Genomic DNA, 15,722 nt, shown 5'->3' with positions numbered 1-15,722 from the left:
GATGGAAAGGATGAAAAATGTGCAAATTGACCATCCATCAGCACACTCAATCAAAGCCCTTTCAACTATTTTAAAACTTGAACAAGGCCAGTTATTTTGAGTAGGGTTTTTTTTTATTTTTATCTGCTGTAATTATTCCTGTTCCATGTGTAGTTCCCGTATTTATTTTTACTTGTTCCTGAATAAAAATTGAGGACAGTTATTTCACTCATGTTGCCGTGCTTGTATGCATCCTCATTTACTTTCTTTTTGTGATTTGCGTACGACGCCAGCTATTCCTATAAACCTTGTGGCCTAAACACAGAAATGAGTGAGATCTTCTTACTCATAGTTTCCGTTGACAAACCATCTAATGTGATTTCACCGCTTGTCAACAAATAATCAACATGGACTTCATCCTCAGAATGGACGCCTCGCCTGAAAGACACAGACAAGCCTGAGCAGAGAGGGAGGGCAACATGGGGGGGCGGGGGGGTTGGTAGCAGGGTGGAATGTCTCATCCGGTGAATCCTGCTGGTGGGGTTTCTCTCTCTCTCTCTCTCTGCTCTCTGGTGTCCACTGTGCAGAGCAGACACCATCTGGCCAGCTGGAATGCCACTGAGCAGGGGGGTGGAGGGGCTAAAGGGGTCCTTGCAGGGGGATGGGTCACTACGTCTGAGAGATGGAGTGTTTACAGTATGGTATTAACCATGTAATGCCAACTTAACTCCTTGAAATGGGGGAGAGAAAAAAAAAAAAGAACAGAGATGGGAGACCACTATGGTACGCAGCGATTGGCCTTTTCCTGTAAATGTGTGTACAACAGCAGCACAATACATATGGGTGCGTTTTGTGAAATATGCTTTTGGTTTCTTGCCATGGGTTGGATGAGAAAACTGACAGGACTCACTCACTTCTCATCCAACTCGGCAAGAAAGCCAAGGGGAGTTTTAACCAAAATGTCAATTGTTTTACAGTAGTTTAAATGATTATGGTGAAGGACAATGTTTGAAATCATAGTACAATAAACTGATTTTTGCAAAGAATTTACTCACAATAAGATTAAGAATAAACTGAATGCAGGCTGTAGTATTAAAATAATATTTAAAGATGAATTTAAGGGGAGAATTGACATCCCCTTTATAGATTGCATTAAAATGTTGTTGCCTTAAAGCACAATGCTTTGACTATATCCCTTCCTATGGTTACACTTGTTTGTGCAGGCTTTATTAATGGATGTTTCTTGGCAACATCTGTCACTCATGAACGCAAAGGCAGTAAAAGCCTTGTCATGCATAGAAAAAGTTGCCTATTAACTCCCTTTTCCCCCCTCGACGTAGATTCAAAACACTCTCTGCTATGTTTTTTTTTCTCTTTATTTTTAGTTGATGATGGTGTCAAATGAAATTCTGCTCTGGCACTGAGCTAAAACAAAGTGAAACGTAGAATGGAGAGAAGCCTTGAGCTGCCCCTACACATGGAAACTATTATGCGTGTGCAAATCAAATGAAAGTCTGAAGTATAACCATATGTTTATGTGCCATGCAAATATTACACTGGTTAAAGACGTCATTGAAGTGGGCCCTGGCTGAGCAGTTGCTGACCAAATACAGTTAACGTCTCGGTGACGAAGCTGGAAGCGGTCCACTCTAACTGCTAGCTAGGTTTATAAATATGTCTTAGAGGAGATTAGCCCGAGGGTAACCCCCAAGCACTCTTCCCCATGACGTTCCCGTTGCTCACGCCGTCACATCCCTTCTGCTTTATATAAATATTTGCACTGCAGAACTTCTTGGCTGTGCAGCCGACATCAAACTCTACTGAGAGCCGAGGAGAGCGCATAGGTCAGGCTGGAGAGAGGGGAGGGGTTGAGAAGGTGGTTCTTGTGTTTTTGCAGCCAAGTTTTGCAGTTCTGCTGCAGCATGTTATTTAACTGTTGAGTAACACATGCAGGTGAGGCTCGAGACTCAAAAGTGCTCAATTAAAATACTTGTATGCTGACTATTTGAAACAAAGCCTTCCACAATAGATAAATGCTTCCCTTACTTATGTAAGAACTGAGCTTATAATATAAACATGAAGCCAGAAATATATGCGAAATAAAACACAAATCAACTTCACTCTTTGCAGGTGCAGCAATGCATAATGGAGACTTTTCAAACTAATTTCTATATGTAGCATAGAATCTAAGTATCACCGATCCAAAATGCATATAATCATCATCAGCTCATTTTGAACTAAACTAAGGCAATTCTGGTACACAAGTGTACTTATTTTGTGTCTTTTCCTCTTAAAGCCTTGTAAAAAAACCTAAATTACCCATTTAAATCCAATTTACAATCCTAATTTAACAAGAGGGTTGTTCACATCCCTTCAATTACTTTTCAGCTAAGCAGCACTTTGTGGGAGGTAAACTCACTCAGTGCACCAAACGAAATCTTAAACTTGCGCCTTCGTGACAGAAGGTTGGCAGAACAGCAGCAGAATCTACACAGTAAAAGCCCCGTGAGGGACTATTAACTGATCTGAAGCTTTAGGATGCAGAGGCCTCACAGAAGCCAAAAAAACAATGCATTTCAAACCCTTGCATTCCTTTCTTCTAGTATTAAAGATTCAGGAATTGAAACTCGATCTACAGTTTCACTGACAATGACTCTGACGAGGAACTCATTAATAACAAGTAGAGGTTCCAGTGTAAAGCAGGACAAGTCCCTGCAGCCTCTGAAAGCCCTCTTGCCAGTATTGAGTAACAAGATCGCTGCAGGGGCAACGCAACACCACCCCTGGATGAACGCGAGGCGTTCAGGTGAATGTGACCACTTTTCAAGACCACATAACACTCACTTCATCTCTTTCATTGGTGTCTTTACATGGTCCAAAGAAGAGGCAGGTAAAGAGCAGCAGAATTACGTAAGCACCACAAGAACCACTCCCTGCTCGGACGAGCCCGGCCCTACGCTGCTGGTCATCAACCTACTGTCATTGCACAACACGACAATAGTAACACAAAGCAGCACAGTCTGTTTTTAATGGGTTAACACAAACATGCGCCATCTTGCTCAGTGCCTGACAAGCTCAGAGTATGTCTTATCAAGGCGAGCTTTTTCTGTGTTGCTCAACCCCAGCTAGGTCTTGGTAAACCTGTTGTGACACTGAGATGCAGTACAGTATTGAAAATGACCGTCAAGCCTCAAATAAGCACAGCCCTTGGATATGAGGCTTCAATTAGTTTCATTCTATCCACTGTTTGAGAACAAAAACAACATACTCTTGGAATGACTGATAGCACTCTTACACAGTGAACTTCAGGTTGTACCATTTTCTCACTTAAACGACATTACTTTGAACCCAAACCTTTGAAATCGCAGCCCGGCAACAAGTGATAAGAGGCAAGCCCAGATAAAAATCATAGGAAAATGTTTGCTGAAAGCAATGCACGCTAACTAAACAAAGACACCCGGGTCTCGTCCATCTCAATGTGCACAGACATTACCCAAGCAGCTTGCAAGTATTTGCATAGCCGTGGCAGTTTGACACAGATAAACATGACTTTGATTCCAAACTACGCGGTGCCAATTTACAAAATCTAGTCTGTATTGACATTTCTGTATGATTTATTTTAATTTTTTACAACAGCAGAGTTGAAAAATAAGGTACAGAGTGACAGACACTTCAGCTCGCCCACTTTCTTATCGCTTTGTTTTCACAGGTGGTTGTGCAGAACTCACCCCCACATGCTTCGCCCCTCTCGGTCGCTGTTTGCAAAAGGACTGACTTGGCTCGTGAGTCCCTGTTGACCAATTTGCCAAGTCCAAGGTAAGAGTGGTGTGACAGGAAAAACAAAAAACAGCTGGCTTGGACGTGCAGTCACTTTTTTTTTTTATGTCACACAGAGGCTGCCTTAAAAAAAAAGGCTGCAGATTGATATTATTTAGCAAGTTTAGGAAAGCAATCGATCAAAAAGGACGATTTCCTGCAGTGAGAAATAGGCTGATGATTAAGGAAGGAAACTGCACTGACGAGCGCAGTGGCAGCTGTTGAGGGTGCGATTATAACAGGGTTTTCGACACACAAAACCACGCATCATATCCTTCAGTGTGACATAGTGACACCGATTATGACAGCCACGGATGAGCATTTCCTGAAACACCTACACATGACATAAAAACCGTGAAGGTAGCCTCAAGTTTGTGACAATACCACCGTAGTAAGCAACACTGCAGCAATACAATGATTACAACGTTAACAGCATATTTAGCTTACCTGCAATCGTTTATGGAGGTACGTTTAAGCGTCAGCGAACACACCATCCACGCGTATATCACCGTGGGACTTTTGTAAGACAGCTGTTGACACGAAACACCACACTGTAACGTTTCAACTGCCCGTTAACCGCTAGCTAACGTTGTGTTTTTGGAAAGTTGCCGTCAATGCTAGCGTTACCCGCTGTACGCCACCGGACTACCGTTCGACCCGGTAAAAACCACTTCCTCGACGAGAATGCAAGAGTACAAACATAGAGGCGAAACGACTTCTTTTAGAAAACAGTTTGTCTTCCTCGGCTCATCCTCAACCGACGCTAAGGGGGAGACACGTCTCTGTCCTGCCCGGACAGGGTGCAGAGGCGGCAGTGAGGGCTGCTGACAGGTCCACTCACTTACTTCAAACTTAAAATGCATTCTCGCTTCTGATTGGCCCGAACTCAGCGCGGCGATGCGTTCAAGTGCCTCTGGTGAACGCGGTGTTAAAAATATGACTTGTTCGCCGTTTGCAATAGTTTGACAGAAGTAGGCAAAAGTAAGTAAAAGAAGAGCAAAGTAATTATAATTACTTTCAATTTACTTTCTGAAATTACATTTCCTGCTTCTTGTACTTTAGCATTTTGTGTTTGTGTCACTTTTAACCTAGTTTGACCGAGTGATTTAAGAGTTATCTCCTTTCTTTTAATTATGCAAATTGGAGTATATGTTTTTATGGGGTAAGCTATTTGCCATCGTAATATCAGTCTAATTATTGCCTGTAAATGTGTAATGACTATATTTCCAACTATGAAGGCATCACAACACTGAGTTGATTGGTTTCTTATGTTATTCTTGATGTCTTATAATGTCCAACAAGCACGCAAACCCACACTAGATTTATGTACGTGATTTTCTTACGCATGCAACAATAAAATGCAAAGCAGGTAATGTTTGCATCTACACTCCCTCTGTAGCTAGGAGGCTCACTGCCATGCTAAGGTGACAGTGCCCCCTGCTGTTCACATTTAGACATTGTAATAACAGCTAAGTGGCTGTAAATAAAACAGGAGTGTTTCGAGGTTGAAGGACATTCGGGGCTAAACCAGAGAGGATCCTCCCCCTGGATTTAAAAAAAGAAATGCATGTAGCCAGGTGATGAAGTGGTACAGAGTATTTTTTTTATTTTTTTAAATAGTTTTGTATGACTTTTTTTGTGAAGTTATTGCTGTATAAACTGTTTTTCCAAATAACGCTGTGGCTTTAAGATTAGATTAAAGATAGATTAGATCCCGCGAGACTTTGTTCCCGTGAGAGTTTGCTAAAACGGTAAACACGGAAGTAGCTATACTACGAAAACCGGTGACTTCAGAAGTGTGCATTTTGTTTAAATGAAAGAAAACAAGTATTTAAACATTGACAAAAATGCATACATATATATATATATATATATATATATATATATATATATATATGTGTGTGTGTGTGTGTGTGTTTGTGTGTGTGTGTGTGTGTGTGTGTGTGTGTGTGTGTGTGTGTGTGTGTGTGTGTTTGTGTGTGTGTATGACATTTTTATATCATAACCTAATATCTTTTTCTTCCTGGAAAACAAATTATGATGCATGCTTTCATCAGCCTGTACCGACCAATTTCAACCAATGATATCATGACATCCATCAATCTGCACGCCAGAGAAGGTCATGAGCTAATCTTCTGAACAATCAAATTAATTTCCTCCTAACATTATGTCCCGCCTGCCGATCCTGTTACATTTAGAAATATGTCACGGTAGGGAAGCAAGACTCTCTTGAAAAAACTTTTGTCCAGACAGAATTATCTCAGCAACTTTTGGATGGATTGTCATGACATTTGTTACAGACTTTCAAATATCCTCAAAAGCTGAATCCTACAGTTTCCTGATTCTTCCTCTCCTGCCACCATGTGGCAGCATTTTATTATTAATGTCAGCCTCAGCTGTTCTTTTTAATTAGTGCTTATTAGCTAATATTAACATGTTAACTCCAAGATGGCAGTTAAAAAAAAAAAGTATACCATTTGAACGTTGCTGCTGTTAGCATGTAGCTCCCAGCACCACGTTGTCTCGGTCAACACTGAATGAAAGAACTGACATCCAGATGATGAATTTTTACAAATGGAATTATGTCTTTATTTCTTTAGGTTTATATGTCAGTGTGTTGTTTTACAGATTATCAGTTTAAATTTAAACCCAAATTCATGCTGGTGATGCCAATTGCTCCTTCATCCTCCTTTTCCCTTCACCAGTCTGTCTTCTCTTAGTGGCAGGTCAGTTGGGGAACACCAAGCCCACCTGTGAGACATACAGCCGTTACCATTAATTACTGCCAGCTATCAAACATCAACAGTACACTGAACTCACAGCGTAGGTACATGGGGCGTTAAGATCTCGTATGACACAAAATGATATATGTAGCACCGCTGAACTTTTTATTTCCGTAGTTTACCTGATTGTGTGTACAGTCTTAGTAACGGTCATACAAACTTGTCTTCAGATTTCTGTGTGTTTTTGGAAAGGGAATTCTTAAAATAAAATGCTTGAATGACCAATTATTCAACATGCATATTAGAGTTTCCAACGCAAAATAAACCTTGATTTTCTTTCTTCAGCAGAGAGGATTTGGGGACTTTGAGTACACAGAAATACAGTGACGTGTGTTGGCAGGAGTATTGAGTACCTTGTCTGGGCTCATGTTAGGACACATCCAGTTGTACAGGTAGTAATGAAGACTCTGGTCAGTGTTGTCGAACTTCAGCTTCTCCAGGAAACTCTGGTTATCCATCACGTCGAGGGCAGCGAAGACGTCGAAACCTTTCTGTCGGTGACGGAAAAAGAGCATTTAATGTGTTGTAATACAGAAACCCACATCTACAGGAAATACATGAAAGGGCAGTTCTACTCACAGATTTAGCCAGAACCAGCGCGTCCTCCATGAGGTCAACCGGGTCTGTGGTGGTACAGGCGACATAAAGGAGATGAGCTGCTCTCAGACAAGCGTGGACCGGGTGATTCAGCACCCTGGAGGAGACGCTGTAGAAACTCACCATGTCCGTCAGTGTGCCGTCATCCCCCTGCATGTGAAGAGGGGAACACAATATTAACCACAACGGCATCAGGGCTTTGAATGTGACAGGAAATGATGATTTCCCCTCCAAAGAAAAAACAATTCAGACCTCCACAACATAGGTGTCGATCACATTGTCTCTCTGTAACAGCCAGTGCTCCACTTCCTGCAGGGACACGATGGGGCTGAGGTGAAACTTGCGGAGGTGTGCCTGCAGCAGCAAGTGTGTCCCCACAACGTCTGCTTTAGCTATAGGACGCAGACCTGGTGTCTTTGTCACCTGGGAAACAAAGGGAGGAAAGACATAACAGGACAGGAAGTTAAAAAAAAAACACTTTCAATAAGTGCTGTAGGATCAAAAACGCCAGGTCAGTCTGACTGTAGTGGCACTGATGGGTGTTTGCCACTAGGTGGCAGCACACACTAACCTCAGGCAGACGGTAGAACTTGAGGGCTGTCTGCAGGTTCATGTTCTGTCTCAAGCCTGGGTAGCTCACCTCCATCAGCTTCCGGGGATTCAGAGGGCGATGCCAGGACCTAAAATATTTAGTTTGTTCATTTGATACGGTAGAAATAGCATTTCTGAAAACAAAGACTGCTTGCTGATTAAAGGAGGGTGTCATGTCCTCAAAGACCATCCGATTTAAAAGTGCTAATTGTGGCTTCGCTGTGGCTTTAAATCAAATGTGATTGAATCCCTAGTGGCAGCTTACTATACCTGCAGGAGCTTAGCGGTGTGGGCAGCACCACGCCAACTGCATAGACCGCCTGGCGGAGGCCCTGCTGGTTGACCCGTCTGGTGAGCTCCCGGATCAGGACCGGAGTCATCCGCTTGAGGCGCAGCTTCTTGTGGACGCACAGGAATTTGACCTGCGCCATCCTCTTCTCGCTGGCAGGAGAGCATGTTTTTGCTTTGAGACCCTTCGGCAGGTTAAAACATTTGCTAAACACGCATCAAAACAAAACTCACGTCTCATATATGCGGACATCTGCAGGAAGAGCAGCGATGAAGCCGACCAACTTGTTGTTGGTTTGCACTCTCACGCCGCAGTGCCATTGGGCCAGGCAGTCAGGAGGCTGTAAAGCCCTGAAGAGGAAAGAAATGGCATCGTGTGCTTTATGTGAATAACATGGGTTCGTATACTAAGATAATTTTTTCTTTATGATTTAATGTAAATGTTCCCCAAATTATACAGTGTGTGCAGGTCAAAGAGGGCAAAGGCAGTGAAGAGATTAGAGAGCTTAAATGGTGTCGGAGGAGGGTCAGGCTGGAAAGTCAAGTAGGGGAAATTATGTTTTGGATTTTTCTATTTTCTATTTTCTCTATATGCCGTTATTCCTTTAGTGCACCCCTAAAAACGGGCTAGATATGCCTATGGCATGTGCCATCCTCCTCTGGATGAATAAAAGGCTCTATTAAAAAAGTTCTGCCGGGCCTGCTTGAAGCTCACCATTGCAGATACTCCGGCGAGAACTCCATTCTGATCGTGTTGTCGTCCTCTTCCATGTAGTTCTGATTGAGCAGAGTGCAAAGCTCTCTCAACTGCAATGATAAGATGGGCAAAGTGTTGAATATGCCTGGATGTGATGTCTTTTTTACTCCCTGATCTTAACACCAAGAAAAGTACAGTTCCTTACCTCTGAAAGTGATGCAGTTTATAATGATGTACAGACAGTACTTACCACCGCAGGGCTGCTCAGGTCCAGAGTGTCCCAGGAGAAACCTTGAGGTAGAGAGTAAGGCTCCTTACGGGCACCGACTTCACCCTCTACTATCGGGCCATGCGTCCCAATGCTGTCACCTGAGGACACAAGTATAAAGAACCACAAATGAGGGAACTTCATTCTCAATATTGTAATTATAGGGAATGATTTATGGACTTTGAGTAATGACTTTTTAAAAAAATGAATGCTGTTATAATGACAATACTTAAATGGGATTATGGTAAGAAGCTCTTTCTATTTTGAAACTGCAAAATGTCATACAGAGGCTGTAATGGGGCAGCGGAGTTAAAGGTATCCTGAGCAATGTTTTGATGGGTGTGTGTCAGATTGTGTTTATCCTCCATGCCATACAAACGTCCACAACCCGGGGGATGATGATAACACATCTGCCCCACAGCAGGAGTGTGCCAATAAAGAAGCAGCTTGAAAGTTGATGTAAATGATTTAGAAATGGTCGACAATGATCTCTCTTCACAGTGAACAGCACGTATTGTTATACCTAAAAGAACACTTTAGTTTGGTCAACATGTGTTTTCTGCAGGAGAATTAGATGAGAAGACCACGTTTACATCTGTCCGTTAAATATGAAGCGACAGTCAGCAGCTGGTTAGTTTTCTGTAGGTTGATTTAAAGATGGGAAACAGGAGGAAACAGCGAGTCTCAACCTTCTGTCGAAGGCAACGCAATCCACCTACTAGCACCTGTACAGCTCGCTAATTTACATGATATAACTTGCAGAAAACCAAAGTGAAAAAATTACAATTTCCCATTTTCCGACCGGGCAACTATTTCTTGGCTAGGACCAGAAACTTGCCGAAGTTTCCGCTGGTTGCCTGGCAACGGCTCAGTGCCAAAAAAATAGTCCAGCACATAATCCCCCCATGAGAAAACAAAATTGCCATTTTTACAGAGCAGCTTTTGTACGGATTAAACAAACAAGACATAAATTGTTAATCACTGAGCTTTAGAGGTGTTGTTCGACTGAGCCAGGCTAACTGTTTCCCCTGTTTTCAGCCTTTATGCTAAGCTAAGCTAACTGGCTGATTGTTATGGCTTTATATTCAGCAAACAAATTGTTTCAAGTCTGAGCTAATGCTTTTGATATTAGCATATTCCAGCAAATAATTGCTGGAACAGCAATAAGGCCTTACCCAGTCTGGGGACAGGCTGCGTTTCCCAGAAGCGGTACGTGTGCTTTATGGCCTGCTGAAGGGTTTTGGGCTGACTTGGCCCCATGGAGAAGAGGTGGAGGGCCCTTTGGATCTCCTGCTGCTTCGTCTCTGGAAGAGCTTCCAGCTGGGGACAGGCGAGGACAAGTTACCATCGAATATTTCTCAAGGAGACTGAAGTTTGGCAGCTTGATCCCCACAGCCAAAACCGACACATGTACCTGTTTCATGTGTGATGTGCATAGAAAACACCCACGGGCAACTTCGTGAGTATTGTCACAAACGCAAAGCAGCACACACACTGCAGGCATGCATGCACACTCTCAGATAGACACAAACCATAGCAAACGGATCCCTGGGTCCTTCTGGTTTCCAGCCATCTTCCTTCTTCTGCTTCTTTGTGCTCCCTTTTAGACTCCCGTCCTCTGTCTGCTTCTGACCGCTGAAAGACATTTCTTGTACATTGTAAGAGTGAATTTGGAACACAATATGTTTTTTACTAACCGAAAATGCCGTTATACTCACTTGGTGTTTGAATCAGTCATTGTGAACAAGTGGGCTGAGGGCGAATCGGGGTGTTTTCTGACACATTTGTGGTTTTTCAGCTCTTATCTTGGCGAGCAGCGCGGGGAGGAGAGTGACCGCCTCAGACACCCAACCCAACTCCCACCCAGTCCAGAGATAACTGAGAACAATACCAACAATTAAATTAAACTTCTCACGGTCTTCATATGTCAGACGGCACCGCGGCAGATTAAACTTTATAGCAGCTTGATCCAGGCGGCAGATTTAATTGGTTGAGGTTGCCTAATTGCGCTGTTCCCATATAGTCTTCCATTTAAAAGTCAGCACTTTTCCTCCACAACTTTATGTCTCTCGTGGATGTGATAATCATTGTCGGTGTTCAGTGCAATGTGCAATAATGTTAACGTCGACTCAGCGGATCGAGCACACACTCAAGCTGTTGTTTATTAGTTTATGCATCGCCACGACAACAAATATGTAAACACCAAAGTAAAAAAAAACAAACAAATTGTCTCATGGATTTCTTTTTCAGAGAAAGTTTCGTTAAACTGCTGTCATGTCATACTGTCTCCTTGGCAGCTGGCTAAAATGTATTTTCCCATCTTTTAGCTTTTGATGATATATATCTAGACATTTATGCATTTAAGCATAATGTAATTCCAATGTTTTGCTTAGCTTTATTTACTACTGAGGAAGGATAAAAAGATTTGATGGAAATCAGGAGATTATAAAGTTGTGGTTATGCCAGTGAAGCAAATTGGAATTTGTTCCTTATCGAAATAAAAGTGATTTGCCAAAATAAAAGTAGCTCTATATGGCAAAAGGTGTTTACTAAAATAAAAAGCAGAAAAGGCAGCATTGCCCCGCCCACTCCTTTTTATTACAGAGAGATCTACATTTTCGAGGGAGAGCATGAAAGTGTCTTTTAACTTCTTTTCATCATAGATTTGGATTATATCTCAGTTTACCATTTGTTTTGTGTGCATCAGCAGCCACGGAGCGTTCGCCTGGCTGTATTCATTCTTTATGAAGCATCTCTTTGTTCAAAAACAGGGAGTGTATCACTTGCATTGTGCATCCATCCTCCTCAGTATACCCCAAGAAAGGCTTTCTGCAGTCCCTGTGGAGTCTGTTGCATGCTGCTTGCATTCATCTGGGGAGCATGTCATGTTTTATTTACACAGCCCAATACAACAAATCACAAATATGCCTCAAGGGGCCTTGCAATCTGTATAGAATCCTCATGAGTATCGAGCCCTTTGTGCCTAATACGTCTGTGTACCCATTTATGCTATAAATGGTCCAATCTCATTTGAGTGTTTTTAATATAGTAATATACATGTAAAATAGATTATCTTCCATTTATAAAGTGCAGCCTGGAGCGATTTCCATCTCTACTGCGGTATTATCCAGCCATGCAAATACAGAAATATAGAAGAAGGATGCTTCCGACACTGTCACCATGTCGTGTGAAGGAGTGGTGATTGTGCAGTCCTGTATATGTCCATGATGAAGTGCCGATTGGACAATAGGTGCATGACAGGGCAGTGGAGAATGTTCCTCATGAGCTGTTTCAACATGATGCAACATATTACATGTCCTATTGATTACTTGCTGTCAGGGCACTGTGCTTTACTGCGCCAGAGAGGAAGCGCCCTGACAGGGCGAGCAAACTGGTGACGCAGCAGGCTCAGCTGCACACTCTGCAGGCTGAAGAGGATGAAGGCCGAATGAAAGAACGTCTCCGGTGATCTGATGCAGCCTTGAATACCCCGTATATTTAGGTCTGACTATATCGAGCCCTAACTTCCGTCTAGTGTCCGTGTTTTTTTTCCATTCTGAAAATGACTCAGTGTTTCACGTCATGACTGTGCTGAAGCCCACTTGAGTCACCGAGGAAGGCATGTGGAAAAGTCATTTACCCATTCTGTCCAGAAGGCAGGTAATTCAATTTGAATGTATTAAAGCCAAATATAAATCAAATGAAAACTAAAGTTTGTATATTTATATTTTCCTGCTTGCTAACTTTAATAGATTCAAAAAAATGCAAATTGATTCCAGTCTAATGCAATTTTAACTTCTCCTCTTACTGTGTTTCAAGTCATTTTAGTGGTGCATGACCGCCAGCACAGAGACGAAAACAACCTTGAAACGCATAAAAGTAACTATGTTTTTTTTGTTTTGTTTTTTTATAATGTTTTTCCTAAAAAAACTTCTGAAGTTTTCTCGGATGGTTTCTATGGTGTTCCTACACCTAACTAAATCCCTCTAAATAGGCTATAACTGTGTAATAAACCTAACCACTCAATGTTTTTGTGTGTGTGTGTGTGTGTGTGTGTGTGTGTGTGTTTGTGCTCCCAGCTGATACAGAGACTCCCTTATCGGTGAGAATAAAGAGGACTTTAAAGTGCCAGATGTGAGGGGAAGATTGAGATTGAGGAGACATACAGTATGCCATCCCTCACTTCACAGGATGAATCTTCTTTTTCTTACAACATATTCACACCTCATTTTGCAGATTTCCTTTTTTTATTATTATTATTCTGTAATTGCAATGGATGTATGCAAATGAATCCCTAAAATGCAAATAAAAATGAATTCATACCCAGGCCTGCTAATGGTGCAAACAACACCTACAATAATGACACCACTACAGCCAATCCATGACAAATTGCAGAGTGGCGTGTGTGTTCTGTCGGTTCCTGCGCACACACACACACACACACACACACACACACACACAGTCAGAACCATTACTAATCTGTAAATAGATCTGTATTGCTGTGATCTCTCGCTCTGCCTCGCTCTCTCTCTCCTTCTAGCCCGTCTCCCTCTCCCGTCTTGTTCTCTGTTGTTCCTGAGATTGGATGAATGAGCAACAATCCCTGCATCTCTCCTCCTCTCTGCTGACTCTTGCCTTTCAGTTTCTCTGACTCACTGTCTCTCAGATTTTCCCTTTCAGCCCGTCGTCGCATTGTCTCTCACTCATGCATTTAACTCGATTCCTCTACACAGCCGTGACCGTCAAATAAGTCGACATGATTCCCTAAATGTGTTGCAAATATGTCCAATCAGTGCACAGGCCATTAAACATCTGTTTATCGTTTTGCCTTCGGCCCAAATAATCAATAACTGGCAAGCGGGAGAAGCTCTCCTCCTTGTTATTTTATGTGTCTGTTTGTTTCCGTCTTCGTTCCTTCCTTTTAACAGGACCGGAGATAAATGAGGAAGAGTGACACAGCCAGCAAGAAGACTGCCTGTTATGCAGGTCTAAACTTTGCTAGTATGAGCGACCAAAAGTTTATGGCTGTACCAGACAAAGAAAGGCTGAGTGCATCAAACGGAGCAAGGCTGAGTTTTATCGCCTACGAATTGAAGTGCGCTTGTAAGTGAAATGATGTGCCTTTTCTTTTTCCAGTAGTTACTCAGTCTCACTTTAAGGACGTGTCACTTGAGGTGACTTAAAATGTTGCTGTTTCTGTTGATAACGCTATATCAACTCATGTTGATTTCAGACAGATTGAAGGATGAGAACTGAGAACTAAGACACTAAGGAACTGTGAACTGAACATACACACTGAACATATGACATATTTTAATCCCTGAATGTAAAAAAATGTGAAATAACATCTTGAAATAACATATCCCATGAATATGCCTGATGCCAATAATGTATACAATGTATACCTCTCTGCACTCATCCACTTTTTAATTTTATTTTTATTCTTATTTTTATTTTTCTACATATATATATATTTCTATATATATATTTATTTGTAAAGTTATGTATAGGTTGTTATGTAAATTTTGAAACTGCACTTTGGGGGCTGCTGTACATAATCTCGTTGTTCTATATGTATCTAAACTATATGTACTGTGAGATTATAGCATCTATTGATGAGTGTTTTAATGTGAAACAACCTGAGCTGAATGCTGCAGAAGTTGGTGACATGGACCTCCAACGCAAGACCCAGACGCAGTGGCGGTAATAAAAAAATGTTAAATGTTCCAGAGTATGGGGATGAATCAGTCTCCAGTGTAGAGTGAGAGCTGACAGGACTTAGCAGGATCTGAGTGAGTCGACTACACAATCCAACGATGACACACACCAATCACCATAGACTGGTCCGGGAGACAGACGGGAACTCCAGAGCCACAGGTGGAAAGAGGACACTGGGAGGCCACGCCCTGGTGTTAACAACCAGACAGACGGACGGACGGACGGGGGAGAACAGACACAAAGGAAGGGATAAAACAGCAGACGAGAGAGGGAGAGCGAGGGCAGATATACTAACAGACACATGTCGCTGTGTGACGGGCGTGACACACGACAAATCAAAGTTAAGCAGGTCTTAACTTTTTTTTTCCCAGCACTTCAAAGATGCAGCGAAGCGTCAACCAGTCATATGGGTTTTATTTTTCTACCCTGTTCCGTACCATCGAAAAGAAAACACAGTGCTATTTAACGTCATGACTGAGCGACGTAGCTGGCCATCACTTTTGTCGCTTATACTGTGACCATAGCATAAGTTCACCGATGACATCACGATGCGTCTCTATTTTGGATTTAAATATAATTAAATTTTTTCCTTCAAATCTTTCAAATCAATTCCGATTTGTATGATACAGTTGCTGTGCTACATTACTCTTTACAAAAATGTGGAAAAAATGGATTATAGACTTTACTGCACCGATAGAGAATCGTTCAACAAAGCATCACGATGCATCATATAATTGATGATTTCTCCCACCATTTAACAGTGATTCACCAGATTTTGCATTGTGCTGATAGCTTCATTTCAAATCCACAGAAAGGAGGGAACGGGCTTGTGCTGTGCCGGGATTAAAATGCCACACAGTGGTTCCAGAAAAAGCCGTGTTAACATTTTCTACAATTTCTTGACTTGATGTCATTTGGCATCTTCCAGTGTGGGCATTGTTGTTTGGCAAATAAGTTGTGAAAACAGTTATCTCAGGGCAGGAAG

At 42.1% G+C, this 15,722-nt stretch overlaps 2 protein-coding genes across 2 annotated transcripts in view; both read right to left on the bottom strand.

Moving 5' to 3' along the window:
- The window catches only part of svild (supervillin d), a 40,136-nt gene extending 35,536 nt beyond the window's left edge, over positions 1–4,600 (bottom strand). Inside the window, exon 1 of the mRNA XM_084039890.1 lies at positions 4,243–4,600. The gene's annotated coding sequence lies outside the window, so the exon portion shown is untranslated. The remainder of the gene's footprint in view (positions 1–4,242) is intronic.
- Positions 4,601–6,383: 1,783 nt separating this feature from the next.
- On the bottom strand, positions 6,384–10,845 carry LOC311032828 (glycylpeptide N-tetradecanoyltransferase 2-like). The gene is made up of 12 exons (XM_084039891.1): positions 10,738–10,845; positions 10,552–10,654; positions 10,195–10,339; positions 9,002–9,120; positions 8,770–8,861; positions 8,289–8,405; positions 8,037–8,207; positions 7,747–7,855; positions 7,428–7,598; positions 7,158–7,325; positions 6,932–7,069; positions 6,384–6,546 (listed from the first exon to the last, which is right to left on the bottom strand). The coding sequence occupies exons 1-12, from the start codon at positions 10,755–10,757 to the stop codon at positions 6,523–6,525; spliced, it is 1,377 nt and encodes a 458-aa protein (XP_083896017.1). The 5' UTR covers positions 10,758–10,845; the 3' UTR covers positions 6,384–6,522.
- Between the last annotated feature and the right edge of the window lie 4,877 nt (positions 10,846–15,722).

This window comes from Eutrigla gurnardus (genome assembly GCF_963514095.1).
Source record: "Eutrigla gurnardus genome assembly, chromosome: 22".
NCBI lineage: Eukaryota > Metazoa > Chordata > Actinopteri > Perciformes > Triglidae > Eutrigla > Eutrigla gurnardus.
The sequence above is the reverse complement of the archived record's forward strand: the minus strand, read 5'-3'. Positions and strand labels throughout refer to the sequence as shown.